At 29.2% G+C, this 16,998-nt stretch overlaps 1 protein-coding gene across 4 annotated transcripts in view; it reads left to right on the top strand.

Annotated features, from left to right (window-relative positions):
- The window catches only part of LOC111027174 (arrestin domain-containing protein 3-like), a 93,651-nt gene that overhangs the window by 55,451 nt on the left and 21,202 nt on the right, over nucleotides 1–16,998 (top strand). For all 4 annotated transcript variants that reach the window (XM_022305415.1, XM_022305413.1, XM_022305416.1 and 1 more), the window contains 3 exons: nucleotides 9,090–9,212; nucleotides 9,796–9,929; nucleotides 11,124–11,219. In XM_022305415.1, the coding sequence (XP_022161107.1) occupies nucleotides 9,090–9,212; nucleotides 9,796–9,929; nucleotides 11,124–11,219 (353 nt within the window). The remainder of the gene's footprint in view (nucleotides 1–9,089; nucleotides 9,213–9,795; nucleotides 9,930–11,123; nucleotides 11,220–16,998) is intronic.

Raw genomic sequence — 16,998 nt, 5'->3', positions numbered from 1 at the left:
TTTCTCTTTTATTTTTTCACCAACACTTTTCCCTGATAATAATATAGTCTCACGTTTTAAGATTTTATATTGATTCAGTCCACATGAAATATATTGAATTGAAATACAATTTTAATAAAAGATTTTAAATGTTGCTGTGTGATAAATTGCTGACAATGTAGGTACGTGATATTATTAACAAATAAAATAATTATAGGTATATACCTAATATAAAATTTATCTTTTATTGGAAAAAAAATAATTGTAATTCAACTAAAACATATTATTATGCATAAAAAACAGAAATTTGTTAAACCTTGTATACTTAATATCAAACGATATACCTACCGACGTATATTTATTAATATGTTATATTTATATATAACCTACATTGCAAACAAAATATTTTCAGGGAGTTTTTAATTTTATACTGCAGTTAGTCTAGCTTTTTATAAAGTCTATCATAAAATTATATTTTCGTAACAAAATCGGTTAAATACCCATGTAATATCAATAATTGAGATGTTATAACTAAATAAATAAATGACTGACATAAATGTCTCACTTAAAATAGACGTGTTCTATATTTCTATGCAGATTAAGTTACTTTTATTATACCCATTGTTGTTACACAGATAAACCAAAACGACCATAAAAAATGTTTTAACTTGTAAAATATGAAATTAAAACAACCATATGAATTGAGTATTTAGACATCTAATTAGTGGGAACATAAAATTGTTTTTGGGAAATATAATGATGTATTGATAAAATATACCCGAATGCAAATCTTCCAAATAAAGTGTAATAATTGATTACAATACTTATACGTCGCCGCAGAACCGTAAACTTCATACATTAATCCACCTACTATACTATAAGATACATATCGGGGTCGGCCAAGTGTAAAATAAATATTTAATTCAATATTTTATAAAAATTAAAATATCTATTGAAATGTATTGCCGATGTGATGGACACACGTGTGTGTTGCGCCATTTATTTGTAAATCAATATCTCACTTTTATTAGTTGACCAAAACTAAACCTAGTGCAGTTGAAAAGGGGTTGTTTTAGTTTTGAAGTTAGGTTAAGATATGTTAGGTTATCGAGCTATATGCGACTTCTTGTTATTCATTTTATAAAACACCAACAGCATTCCACGTTTGAATTTCGGACTCCAAAGTTGCCGTTTTTTGCCAGCAAACAAATGCAAAAGTTTTAATGACACTTTTTACTCGCACGTTTCTACATTTAGGCTTCCCTAATGTTTTCTCTTTGTTTGCTATAACATTAAAATTCAAAAGGCCATAAAAACGTTGATATTTTCCTGGGCCAGCTAGTAATGAGTAATTTCCCGGCATTTAAATGCATGGGAATATTTCCGGAATTCGATAATTATTTCCCAAATAATGGGGACTTTTACTATAAATTTGAAAATTCCAGTAGGTAAGTAAAAATTATATTATTGTCAATTCAAACGCAAACAAAATAAAAAATTAACCTTATTTTATGATTAGTTTACGATGGTATCTACATTTCTCAATGAAAGTTGAAAAATTATGTATTTATAGTCTATATTTCCTTTATTACTATTATATGTTCTACACAAAAGTTGCTAGGAATTGAAGAAAATATATCTGTTAAAACATTTAGCTTAATTTTTTAGAAGAAACATAAGTTACACATTTTCAATGTTATGCTAGTTCCTTCATATTAATCATATAAATTAGTCCAGTGAACCTCTAGCAGTGTAGACCAATAAACGAAAAAAAAAATTCCAATTTAGGGAAGAAAAATATGTTGTAGAAATATTTCCGATAAATTCCCAATTAAATATTTCTTTCTTTTGGGAATATTCCCAGGGAACATCACTAGGCCCAGCCATATATACAACGGACTTTATTAGTACGGAATACTTATTTAATAAAATTACTTCTTGGCTGTTGACTACGTAGTATATAATATTAACAATGACGTTTGGCCACAAACTTTTGCTACCATCGTAAACGTTCATAGTCGTTTTAAATAATATAAAATAATGCAGAATACTATTTACTTATATGTCAGTTTCCAGTAAAATCAAACTAAGCAATGGTATCGGTTATCGATAACTTATAAAATTTAACAACAGTTATTATTATGATGTATACAAACAAGTAACAACTTGTATACTGTTGTAAACTTGCACGTCACGCCTCACCACCATAGGTTCAATTTTTTTTTGGGGGGGGGAGGAGCTTAGGGGTGCTTGAGGGTGAAGGTGGTAAATGTTTAATAGCATCATTAAATTTGTATTGGTTATAAATGTTATAATATTATATCATAGGTATTATAATAAACGCGTTATACTATAGAAGTATAGATAATTGTTTATATATTAAGGCCCCTCAAACTTTTTATGTTTAAAAATTGTGCTTAGGCAATTATTTTGTTCCTTGCGATCACTGTTCATCTTTGTCTGAAGTGCCTAAATCACCATTATTGTATATATCATATATTTCACCACCAATCACTCGCATCCTACATAATACACAATCGCACCCATATTTCGAGTTTACATTGGATTAGAACATTCAAAATCAATTTATTCACTTGAAATAGCTATAAGCCTGGCAAAATTGTAAATACTTACAATGATTAAATTATCTATTATAAAAACTAATAAAAAAGGGGGAATAAACTATTAAAGATGTTGAATACATGTCCTCCTAACCGATGCAAGCTTAACTTTTTACCAAACCAAAAATTAAAATTTTTTTTTAATTCAACAGTTATAAGTAGGTACCTTCGTTTTTGTTAGTCGATAAGGTCGTTTTAATACAAAATTGATATAGTTTTCAAGGGCTTTAAAAAGTTATTCTAATGATGGCACATGAATAAAGTGGACACTTTAGACGACATAAATTTAACACTTCCATAAATTTAACCCAAATTGCGCCTATGGTCACCACTATTGGATAAACATAGGTTAATCTCTTTTTGAAAAACATTATTGTAATCGTATTATGACATAATTTAAAATGATGGTCTATTTAAATATTTTGCAGATCAGAAAAAGAAAAGAAAAAAATCACAAATAATTAACTTACATTAATAAGGATTATGCTTGCATCAACGAAACTATTCTTTGCCCATCATTGTAAAACTTTATGCGAATAAGCTCATTATTGAACGGATGAGCTGAAGTTAATGCGCTTACGTCAGCTGAAATCGAAATAAATCGTAAAACACATTTTATCGACACAGAAGAAATTACCGACCAGTTGAAAAATCAGATCACGTTTTATACTTATTTAAAAAACCCTAGTCTATATAGAATAGAGATAATAGGTACAGGTATAGGTAGTAAATGATATTATAAATTATTCCTTTCTGTTTTATACATTTATAACAATAATTTACGACGGTTGATGTTTTTTAGTTTTATTTGTCAAAAATGTCAATGTTTCTAATTCAAATAAAACGTGATTATTCTACATGACGTTCATTATATTGTAAAAGTTTATAGTGTATGCACGCAATTATTAGGAACGTTTGACATATACTCAAAAATAATATTATTTTCTGGGGGATGAGGTGACCGAGTGGTCTGACACGTCCGCTGCGACGCAGCCGGTCGCTGTTCGATCCTCGGCTACCGGGCGGCATTTTTCTCCGGACAAGTCGCGGTGACCGGAGAACAAGTGCTGCCATCCCCCACCCCCGGGGCATGGCAGAAACCTACGGGTGCCCCATTCGAAATTCTGCCAAAAACAAACACACACGTGTTCCCCCCTATCGTCCCAAAATATATACAATACAAACAAACCTACAATACAAATCCTACTACAGCTAATGGCCTCAGTTGCCGAAGCTTAAGATCAATAAAAAAAAAAATATATTATTTTCTACGATATAATACCTACCTGCAGGCTTTACAATATGATAATAAATGTATAACCATTCTCACCTAGCTAAGCTCAAAATCGACCATGACGCCTCTATGCTCTAAGTTAGATGTATTTAATAAAATGTTGGTATCGACTTTAAATTTATCACTAGGCACATCTACAATTATAGACTATATTTTCAAATATTTAGACTCTCGCTTGATTCATTAAGTGTTGATGTCTTGTTTAGCTATACAAAATTTTTATTTTTAACCATAACCTCTTTTTCACCCGTGCCTTATCAGTTATCATATTTTAATAACAAAAACAATATTAAATACTGGTCATCGACTGTTTTAATATTTGACGTATGTATATTTATATTGATACAAATAACTAAATAAGTTCCTGACTTACTGCACATGAATTAATACAATACAAAAATGAATAGGTATATAATATTACTTTATACTAAACACCTATGTAATATTATCTCGTTGGTAGCCACCAAGGAATGGCTCATTATAAAAATGTGCATCTCAAATCACAATATTATTAGTAGCAGTAAGTAAGTACGTATAGATTATATTATAAAGATATCTATCTCAATAACTTAAAATTTATAGCGCTGTAGCAATGTTCATATCGGTACATCGTACACATACGTTAATCAAAAACTTCGCAAATAAATAACCCAATGTCATAACCATGTATGTTACACAATTAACTCGTTTAGTAAATATTATTATAGATTGGATAGCAAAGTATCAAAATATTATTTGTATTTAGAACATTAACTTAATAAATATTAATGACAGTTCACCGTATTTGTATTCTTTGAGATTCACAATTGTATAATATATTACATCTTCTTATATGTAGGTATTAGGTACTATAATTCTTTGAGAATTTTGGGCTAGTTGGAATACTAAATAATACGGCAGTATTGTTAATATTAATTATTATAAGTATTGCCTGTGTTTTGGCATTTGGTTATAAAAATAATTAAGATTTTACAGATTTGAAGTTTATTAAATAGGTAATCTCTAAAAAAAAGTTATTTCAATAATCAAATTTTTAATCAGGATTTTTTTCTTTTACTTTTTAATAAGTTTGAGTGTTGACTGACGTAAGCTTTTGATATTAATGTTGTAAATCGATTATTTTAGCTGAGTTGCCTGAGTACTTATGGAAAATATATTGATTAAAGAGACTACTCGTAAAAAAAAAAAAAAATGTAATCGTGTTTGTTTATTATTAAAAATGTAAAACCCGTGTTTCACCAAAGTGACGAAAATTCCTATTGTGTAACTCTGCATAACTTAAGAACAATACTCTTCGATACCTAGGTGGCTAGCCATTGTACATACATTTATAAATAGACCCGTCACTTGAAAAAATATCATTATATCAAATATGTACAAAATATAAGTAAGTATATGACGCTTGGTTGTAGTGGTGAGTTTTCCATAATCCAAATCCGCTTGTTTTCTGTGTTTCAAAAATAAAGATAAACGACGTGTAACATTTTATTGTTAGATTTGTGTTATTTGTAAGATTTATACCATATAAAAGTATATCCCCTAAGCCTCTAAGTAGTTGGAATTAACACAAATCTATTGTAGAATTAAATATTTTATCAAACGCGTAATTGTAGGTAATATTATTTTATAATTATTGTAAATATATAGTGGCATAGTGATATATTATTCGTAGGTACCGATTGTTGAATACAATTGTTAAATAATTATTATGTTAATGGCTATAAGTCTTAAGCCGATTAAGTATTATAAATTGTTTACAATACTACAAACATATTGTGTAGGATACTAATTACCAGATTTACCTAGCATTCATAAACGCCTCCTCCTCTACCACATTGTAATGCTTTATAACGCAAATTCTAATGTTTAAAATTTTTTTGTATACAGACTTTATTTTTAGATACCTATTTGGATTCTTGATACCTATCATTTAAGAAGTGAATAGAAATGTCTTGTATTCACATAAAAGCTGCTCTAATTATCTAGTGCCTACAAGATAATATAAAACATACTTAGACAATGTTTATAATATCATAAAATTATAAAACACCAATCCATTACTATAAATTGCTATAGTTTTAAAAAATACATGGCCCCCATTGGTTTAAAGCTATTATGGTGGACTTCTCAGACCTTAATACATAAAGTTTAATAATTCAGAAATTACTCGTTCGAACTTTAATCTATATATTAAATATATCAATATTTAAAAAAAAATAATTTACTTAACAATGTACAGTAAAAACGTATGCTATGCTACATGGAAAAACAATGAATCATTAATATGTAGGTACCTATTTTTAGGCTTCTGGCGTTCAGAACTCAAAGTTTTAGTTATAAATTTCAAACAATTTTATTTATAAAGATGAGTTCTAACGTAACTATACTATAATGCGAACCAAATTCGAATCCATAAAATTGAATTATATGATTAAACAAAAATAAAAACAAATGATTGAAAAATATATATATGTCTACGACGTTTCTATGGTAACGTAATTATATTATGTATGGTTTGCTTGGGGCAACTTAGATACAGTAAGCCGAAACATTGACGTCCAAAAATCTGTCAGAAAAAAAATTGATCATAAAGCTCAAAAATATAATATCTATGTTAAAAGAATCGTATACCTACTGACTAAAATAAGAAGTTTGTATCGACACACGAAACTCTTATAATTACATAATAATCCTAGTATTTTTAACTTAATGTTTTAAAGTAGTCATACTAAACATTTTTTAAAATTAGTACCTATTTGAATAAATAAATTATTAAAGGTAAAGGTGGGTCGACCATACTCGATGAATGCGAATCGTGCAGCACTGAAAAGTGTACAATCAATTAATCATAAGTATATCTACATTCCGTACATAGTGATTAAATTGTATTATACCTACTAACTGAATAACTCAACTTCGCCAGTAAGCAGTTTTTTTTATGCAAATCCTACATAGTATATACGTTATAAGGATTATAGGTGTATTTCGGTTTGAGTGTATCTCAGTTTTAGTGTACCTCGCAGTTCACGAACAAATTTACGTCAGTGTACCTAAGCATCTTGTAAAATAATCAGACTTAGATGGGTAACGACAAGTCACAGATATGATTTATCACTTAGTATATTTTTTACGGGGCTTCAACTTTTACTCTCTAAACATTTCGGATATCTCTGAAAAAAATATCTAAGATTTTCGTCAAAATCAATCGAGTAGTTTTTGCGTGTGGAAGCTAAAAATGTACATTTGGTTTTAAAATATAGTTTCTTTAATCGAGACCATGTAGAATTTGCCGTTTGTTTGCAATGCTTGTTTTTACCTCATCTGTCAAAGTAACCAATGGCAACCATATAATAATATTATTATAATCTTCAACAAATGGCAACCATTTATAAACAACAAAAAACGTTTCAAGGTTTGAATCTCAAAATCCTTGTTTGAAAGAACGTCCTTGAAATGCGAATCCTTTCCTAGTGGATCTCAAAAACGAAACTACTGACCACATACCGCATGCTCATATTTTCTGCGGTACTGGTTAGGCGTTGATGAATCTGTCAGTCAGGACAAGCCCTTTTATATAATATACATAGATTATAAATGTTGTTTTAGGAGTTGGGACGTAAGGCCACCACAACAAACAATATAATCTTAGAGGTATAATTGGTTTAGTCGATATTTTCTTTTTGTGCAAATCAACAAGTCCAATAATTTGTTCAGATGAACCCTGTGCCCCGTGTATATAATGGTCATAATTGTACCTTGTAGAATAATATTATCGTTGTGTTTTTCGAAAAGCAGATATTACAAACGACGATGATGTTGATAGTATTTTAAAAATAAACCGTTAGTATGCATCTCAAATTCAAGTAGATTTATAATGATATACTGTTAACGGTAACATTATTAATTAACACTGTATCATCAAAAGTTTTTCGCTTCTACCATATACATATAGACTAAAAGTCCGTGCACCCGGGTAACTTTACTGTATAGAAAACATTTTATCTGATTCGCTTATATCTCTTCTCAATCATTAAACTAAATTTATCTATACAAAAGTTTTTATATAAATAACACCCATCTTGTTTGTACGATATACCTACATATTTCAAACCAACTTTTTTTAAACTTTTAGGTTACATTATGTAATCGTATTACTGCGAGGCAAGGTTGGTAAGTTTGATGATAGACAGCTTTCAAAATGTAATTTAAATTAATTTTCCAAACTACAAACCTGTAGATATAAGATATTTTTAAAACATACGCGTAATGTAACGTGTATATAATATAAATGTTTAAAATCGCAATAAATAAATAAACCAGCGTAACAACAGATAAAAATTCTTAGACTTTTACGGCAAAATATTCCTATATAAAACAATATTAATATGTTCATGCGATAATAATAAACTATAGAAAATACGATAATCTGGCGATGTCGTTTGAAACGAACGGAGGAAAAAATGAAATGTGTTCTGCAGATAGCACTTTGTTTGTACGTATAGTGGATAGGTACGTTTTCTGTAAGAGTATTATAGACATGAATAACGTAATATTATACAGCAAACGTTTTCTGTATTGCCTACACAGAAATGACAACAACATTAATAATAATATAATATAATATTATTGTATTCGTCGGGTCAAAAATATATGCGACTATTTTCTGTTTCGACTGGCATAAAAATTGCATTGCGCATGCCTGCCTATACAATGTAGGCATTTAATGTACATTATATATATATGCAATGTATAAAAAATATAACACGATAAATATCATGTATCATATTGTGAGTAGTGTACGGTACTGTGCAGTGTGCAGTATGCTGCAGTTGCAGTAAGCACACAAGAGAATATTATAAACCATTTCACCCAAAATCTCATCAAACCAATTTTACCGGATGGGGTATTCTATAATTTCCAAACTAGTTTTCAAGCCTACAGCGTTAGTAAGAGTTACCTGTTAACCACTGCTCAGCTATACTGCAGGGATAACTAATGAAATCTGAAAAAAAAAAATACAAAAATCGACTTGACTTAGGTTAATGAAATGACTCACCCTTACATAATACATTTCCATATTGGTACTGATATACAATACAATGCATTTAAAACGCCATTCAAAATGGTTTATTATTTAGGTTACGAATTCAAAAGTAATAACAAAATAGTAACAAAATTATTTTTGTCATTCACAGCAGTCCGGATCGTCCTCAGGGGCAAGGCTCACGCGGAATGGCAAGTGTTGGTTAGCGGTGATCGTTCAGCTATAAAAGACGATCAGTACTTCATTGACAATCGATCGTTAATCTTCGGAAAAGGTTTGTAAATATAAGTATACAATATATAAGTACGTAGGGTTGGGTAAAGTACTATTTTTAAATATTTAAAATAAATATCAAAATTCTTATAAAAAATAGTATTCCGAATACGGAATATGAATTCGAATATACTTTATAAAAACAATATTTTGAATAATGTGTTTAAAATACTATATAAATATCCCAAATGATTTTCATATATTTGTTGGTTTCGATGTTAAAAAAAAATTATCCTTAAAAATGTAAATATATATTGTATATGGTTGAGGGTTTTTTAATATTTGTGTATATAATACAACTATATAAGATGTTTTATGATTTACAACATAACAATAAAAATTCAATTCAATTAATTATTGAGATGAAAAATTTCTCTCTCGAAATGTTTTTAAAATTATTCAGAATGCTGAGTTTGAAATATACTTTTTATTCGGAAATCCGGAATATTCTACTCACGAGTCTGTATATAAGTATATAACTATGTATTATACGATAATCCACCTCTGAAAGTAAATAAAATAGTATCGGAGTGTAAAAAAAGTAATTCTTCACTGAGGAAATTTAAAAAAAAAATGTATTCCAGTAGACCGGCAAGACGGTCCCGCTCCGATCCTGCCGCGAGGAATTCACCACTTCCCGTTCAAGTTCCAACTTCCTCAGAGCTCGTTGCCTTGTTCGTTCGAGAGCAAACCCGGATACGTCAGATACTACATCAAGGTAAGCGCCGAGTGCGTGTGAAAGCTGTATTTTTATTCTAGACCTAAAACGTATATTATATCAATAAATTGCAGTATCGCCATTGCTGCGTATGCATTATAAATTAGTTGTATTCGATGATTTTTTTTTTTTCATTTGGGGGTGATTTATGTGAGCAATGAAAAAAAAAGAGACCTAAAATATATTGGGGATGCTAAAATAAGACATTAATAGTCGGTCTTACTATTTAGTACTTAGTTTTTTGTACATACACACAAGCACACTATGTAGAATGTAGATATATACATTATATTATAATATAATACGCGGTGATACATTTAACTTAAGACATTAAGTTATTATTTCAAAAAGTATATTAATGTCTTAAAAAATATTTTTTTACATGGATTCAAGTCGTTAACGAAACAATGTTTGCTTGAAAAAAACAAATTCTTAAACATTTTTTAAGTTTTTTATGTTTTTGTATAAAACACACAATAGTTTATGAGTTATAATCATTTAACGCTCTGATGAGCGGAGTGGAGTGGTACGCGATTACCCCGCAAAATGTTGGTTCACTATTATATTCCTCTCATCTAAGCTTTAAATACTCATAATTCATAAACTATACGTCCTAAGTTTGTTTTTTAACAAATCTAAATACTCAGAAAAATATATTCTGCTTTCGAAGAACAAATTAAAACTGCATGTCATAATACAAAAAAGTAAAAACTTAGAAAAATGTTGGATATAAAAATTTTGTTTTTTAATGACTAGAAACCATGAACAATTTGTTTTCAAAAACATTTATACATTTTGAAATAATGAGTGTTAAATGATAAAAGAACCCCCTTGTATTTAATCAATGACGATAGGTATCGAACATCTTAATCTTGCTAGTCGAATTTCTATAAGGCTGTAAAGACAACAATGCAATTGAAATTCGATTATTTCCCAAACTCAAAATGTTAACCCATTTCAAAACAATTATCAAGAAGAACATACTATGCGTGTTATCTGTGTTTGTGTGGACGACCATAAACCTATTTAAAAATTGAATTGCGGCTTGGATTTTTGTAGAGGTGCTAAATTCGAGGAGCTATAGAGGAGGAGGCTGGTGAGAGATTTATAGTAACCCCTTAGTTGTCACTATATATTATACGTATGTGCATTTAATTTGTACTCGCCCTGGTCAGAGATTTGTCTTTTCCGCAGGTCACCCTCGACATACCGTACGCGTCTCCTCCGCAAGGCATGAAGTACTTCACCATCATAGGACCACACATTGACTGCATGGACGATCAATATCTGGTGAGTAATATAATATAGAATATTGGATACAATAATTTTAAAAGTAGTTTTTTAAAAAATAACATTTTTGAGGCCAGCCATCGGCGAATTAATGAAATAAATTTAAATTTAATCTTATGTATTAACTTGAGGTAATAATTTGAGTTTTTCATTTACCTAACTTTAACTCTATTTTGTCCTATTTCAACTTAAGAGTAACACAATATTTTTTAATTTCCTCAATAAATAATTGAATTTTGAATTTTACATTAGGTACCAAAGAAATAATTGACAAATAACTGGCATAGCAAGTTATTTGTATGTGTGTCATAGTTTTACAAATTGATTTTTATTTTTTTTTTTTTATCAGTGTTTTCTCTAGATATTTTATTCTTTTCAAATGGCAATAACAACCATATAGAATATAGATACATTGAATTTTTTATCTTAAAGCGGAATATTTGTCGAAAAATTCTCATACATAAATATCGAATACTGGGCCAATACTTTATTTTTCATATGCTGATTTTGAAGTTTAGATGAGCGGAATAGAGAACAAACATTCTTATAACTATGACTACCTCGCGGGTTCTATATCGAGGTCACTTATAAAATATATAAACTATTGTGAGTCGATATCTTTTTGTACCTTTTAAATTTTGAAATTATAAACAAAAACGTTCCGATAAAAGAAATGTCGTTCGTTTAAGAATCACTCTATACTTTATAGATACTTGAAACGTATCACATATATGTTGTAGAAATTAAAAAGTTTTACGAAAAACATCCATATTATTACTAAACGTTTCTCAAACTGATGCATGTTTGTAAAAACTAAATAAGCAAGTAGTAAGTTTTTTTTATTTAAAAAAAACACATTAAACCCTAACAATACATGTGTATACATTAAAATTACATTGTCCATTTCCCTAGTCTAAACATTGAGTAGTTATTTTTTTTTGATGTTCTTGTCCAATAGACTTCATTGGTCCATGTTGATGTCTGTTCACAGATATTTTAATTGGAAAATATTGTATATAAGGTTACACAATGTTTCGATAAGATTTGTTTTTCTTCAGCAATATTATCGTAAGAGTTACAAATTTAATTATCATTGACGAAAAGCATTAAAAGGTTCAACTCAAAGTTATTTTTAGCACGACACCTTTCCGTAAAATATAACGATGCCTTTCACAAAATGTGTAAACCCATTTAATGAAATAACGAAAGCTTTGAAATTAAAATTTAATGATAATATACCCGCAAACAAATCCTTCATTCAACAGTGCTTTGTAAAATTACAAATCGATTCTATTGCCTATCATAGGTTTCATCGAATAAACATCTATAAAATAAATGTTCATATTATTATAATATCTAAACGTGTCGTTTTTCGTGTGGTTAATAAAAATAAAAATACTATAATCAATCACTTTTATGTAACTCGGCGGAAGAACTCTATAAATATATTCAAAGTACTTGAAAAATTACTAAGGTTTCTCGTGAAATAATGGTCTGATTTTTTATGGACCATTTACTTAACCCTACTTAACTTTTGCTTTAAGTTTCAGCCGAATCGGGGAAATAGTTCACCGAAAAAAAAGTAACAAAAAACACAAAAAAGGTTTTTAAGAACTGAATTTAAATTTTAAAAAAGGAAGTAAACAACACAAACTTTATCTAAGAAATGATCAACTAACTGTATAATATGAATTATATATACCTAGTATATAATATGTATTTATATTCACAAATTATTAATAATATATCTATACATAAAGTATACTTCTGTATTGTACTTTTTCAGTGCAAATTATTTCTAAACATTTAATTTCGTTAGAACTCGTGAGTCGTGACTACTCCTAAAAAAAAATTTAAAAAAAATCTTTTTCGATATATTTTTACAAATTTTCGTTATGTTAATACCTTTCAAACATTATTATAGTATCATTTTTTTTAAAACATAATGATAATATCCAAACACAACATAAATGATAATTAAAACCTGAAGTTTATTAATTTCAATTCTCTATAGACACATTATATATGTTTGGCTTCGCAGCTAGTCTGTTGAGGCCTAACTAATATTAAGCAGGTACTTACCTACTGCAAGCACAGAAATATGAGAAAAATGTTGTAAGCTATTACAAAATGTAACATTATTGAGCTTAAAAAATTAAAAGTGTATTTTTATTTTTAATGTAAATAGTGTTTTATTTTAGTGCAGCTTGCAATATGAAGAATGTTAGTATCCATAATATTTATAGAGGCGTGCATAATATACATACACATACTAAAAGTATGTTGAATTCACTTATATTAAATTACACTACAACAATTAATATACTCTATAAAAAGACAAAAACGTTCACACACTATATATATAAAACTATTCTAGAATTTTTTTTTTTAAATCCTCTGGGCTTTTTGGTGGCCTATAATGCTTGATTCTAGGAAACACAATATTTTTAATTTTTTTATAAACAATTCATATTTAATAAATAATTTAAATAATCAAATATGTCCCGTAAAAAAGGACTAATATTGTGAAACAGGAGAGAGAAAGGCGTTCTTTGATGGCAACCCTCTGGTGAATATATATAGGAAACTGCCACATCTGTTATTATTATGCCGCGTCCGCAACTCCTCCATTGAAATATTCTGTGTTTTTAATTTTCAAGCTTACGATATTACATAAAATAAATCTTGTTTTATTTCATAAAAAACAATTGTTATTGATTTATAAATGTATAAAAAAAAAATCCAATTAACGATACACATGTATAGTAGTACAGTGAACAATATTATTAGACGTGTTGGCCTGTGTATTTGTACGCAGGATTATATTATTTATACAGCTGAATATACAACGATTAAGACTAATAATTTCCTGTTTTATTAAATACTTACCAACCTTCTATTTTTGCAAATGTGCAGTATATATTTATACATTGTATATGCAGGTTTATATTATGAGAAATTCGGGTATTCTGAAAACTATACAAAGTCAACCTGGTCGATGCTTTTAGTGGCTATACTATAACACTATTTTTTTTAAATAATTATTCTGATGATTTTTTTTATGTATTTTGAATTTTTAAAACCATCAACCATCATTTTGAAATTAATTTTGAAAATATTTATTAATCATAGCAGGTAGTATTTATTTAGTAGTCACTTAAATAGAACTCTCCGTACATAATTTCCAAACGTTATGAGCAATAGGTATGTAGGTTTTGCCACCTGAGATTACCCATGCCAAATTATTTTTTTTTTTTTATAAATATATTTGTAACCTAATGTATACATCATATAATATATCTACTTATTATAATAGTAATGTAATATATTAATGTGTAACCAAATAATGGCCACCCTGTAAATAAACAAAAAAACATATTTTATTTTTGTGAGCTGAAAAATGTCATGTATGAAATCCCTTTTAGGAGTACCGCCTACCTAGGTATAGGGATTGAAAAAATAAAATATAAGCACCCTCTAAATCTCGAGAAATCTGTTGGTATTACTTTTTATTGAAAATGGTCTAGGTAAAAGTTTTTGAGTCTATTAACTCAAATAAACCAACGTGGTCACGTGGGTAAAAAATATAGTGACCAAATATCAAAACTATAAGTTAAAATTATTACACCCAATCATAATAACAATATTATACAATATGTAACTAGCAGTAGTGGCAACCATTTGATTAACATGGTTAACGTGGTTACAGTAGAACATGTTGCAATATGTATATACAATACACATATAAGTACTTAGGCCACGAGACTTAAAATTTCGTTACTAAAAAATACACAGCTACTCATATAATATATTATTATACGCACAGACCATGCCATATAATATATAGGTAGGTATGCTTGGTTTATACCATAGAATGCCGCCTATAGTCAAAATTCATGTTTATATACAGGAAGGGATGGGTGACTCCATCAAATTAAAAATAACTACTAAGATGTGAAAAATCATAATGAACATTTAAAGTTTTCCAAATTACCACCACTTTTTTAATCTACACGACTGATGGGTAGGTGCGATGTATAATATCCACCTAACTTCATAAGCTCGTCTAGGTCTAATTTATTACGTACGGTGTTGTGTGTGTAGAATGCGAATTCTTCAAACCGTTGTTAATATAATACAATGGGATGTAATATATTATATTGTATAATATAGTACTCGTAGTACAATAGTATTATATGTATACATGCAAGGTGATTAATTTATCTGTTAACCACCATTTTCTCTGTAAATGCATGTGTATTTGAACATTTTTTGCTTTTACATAATTTTAAGTCTCTACAACAGTAGATATTTTCCACTCCACTGCATTCATCTTACATTTAAATACTTATAAGGAATACATTTTAACTTACGATCAATTAACGCTTAAAGACTAGTTGGTTCGAATTTCAATTATTAGGTACACAGAAATTCTCAGAAAAATGTTTTGCTTTCGGAATTTTAAATCAAAGCCAAATGACAACCCGCCTAGAAAAATGATTATCAGATAATCGTAAACTGAAGATGACATAATAGATGATGTTGAAATCGACACGAATAATTTGATGACGAAACACTGGAAACAATAGGGACTGTAGTCACATGCAGTCATAAAATCAACTCAGATCAACCGCATAGTCCATAATAATATATCAGGATTAGAATTCCGAACCAACCAATAAAAACTACAATAATCACCGTACGATTATGTTCAAAGTTTCAAATTCAGAGGAAAAATGGTCTAATCCAGGGTCCAGGACACACACAACTAAAAAAAATACGTATTAAATATACAAATAATCGTAATACTCAAACATTTTCAAAGGGTCATCGAACAGCCAATCCACCCACAGTTATGACTCATCGACCATCGTCGTTCATAATTATAATATCCTCATGATCGGTCAAAACTATCAGGACACTAAGAGGGGGTGAAATGTCGTTACAGTCTTGCAGAGTATATGATAATGTAAGAAAGGTGGAAAGCAACAAGTACCAACAACTACCATGCCCAACGCCGTCCAGCAGCTATATGATTATCGCCGAAACAGCATCCGAGATGGACGAAACGTCGTACAAGACAATGCATGACAAATATGACAAACACTGCATCGACCAAACGTCAGTTAGAAAGAGGAGCACCAGGGGAGTGACCTATTGGAGCGTAATACGGACAAATAACATTTAAGCCGTACAGGATAACAAGACAACTGCAACGCCTGAGTTCAACCGTTATCAATTATAATAGGTGACTATGGCGGTGACTTTATACGTGCATATTTCAAACACCACCCCGACGAAAAATGTGTAATTATTGTTTCCAGATTATTTTTAAGAGTATTAGGAAATTATTTTTTTCTTTTGATCTTCCCATCTCTCATAGCATCAATTTTCTACCAGAAATCATCCTCGAAGTTGTATATTGAAGCATTTCACTGCTCCTAAAGGTGATGTCTGAAAAAAAAATGTTAAGCGATTACAAAATATGTTTGATATTAGGCATCATAACTATAAAACTAATACAATAATTTCTATGCTCAGAATCTAAAATATCTATATGTGTTAAAGTTAATAATGAACTCGTCAGTCGTCATTCCTGAATGTTACAACTATAATAATATACTGTGTACCTATAATAATATAATTTACGAACATATGCCTTAAGTACAAAATTATCATTACATACCATTTTTCCAGTTGTACAAAACTGTAGTCAAACTATAGAAACTGTATTATAGATAGTAGATACTCTAGTATAACAATGAAACAAGGTGTCAAC

Source organism: Myzus persicae, unplaced genomic scaffold (genome assembly GCF_001856785.1).
Source record: "Myzus persicae strain clone G006 unplaced genomic scaffold, MPER_G0061.0, whole genome shotgun sequence".
Taxonomy (NCBI): domain Eukaryota; kingdom Metazoa; phylum Arthropoda; class Insecta; order Hemiptera; family Aphididae; genus Myzus; species Myzus persicae.
Note: the sequence above shows the minus strand (reverse complement) of the source record. Positions and strands in the feature narration are given on the sequence as shown.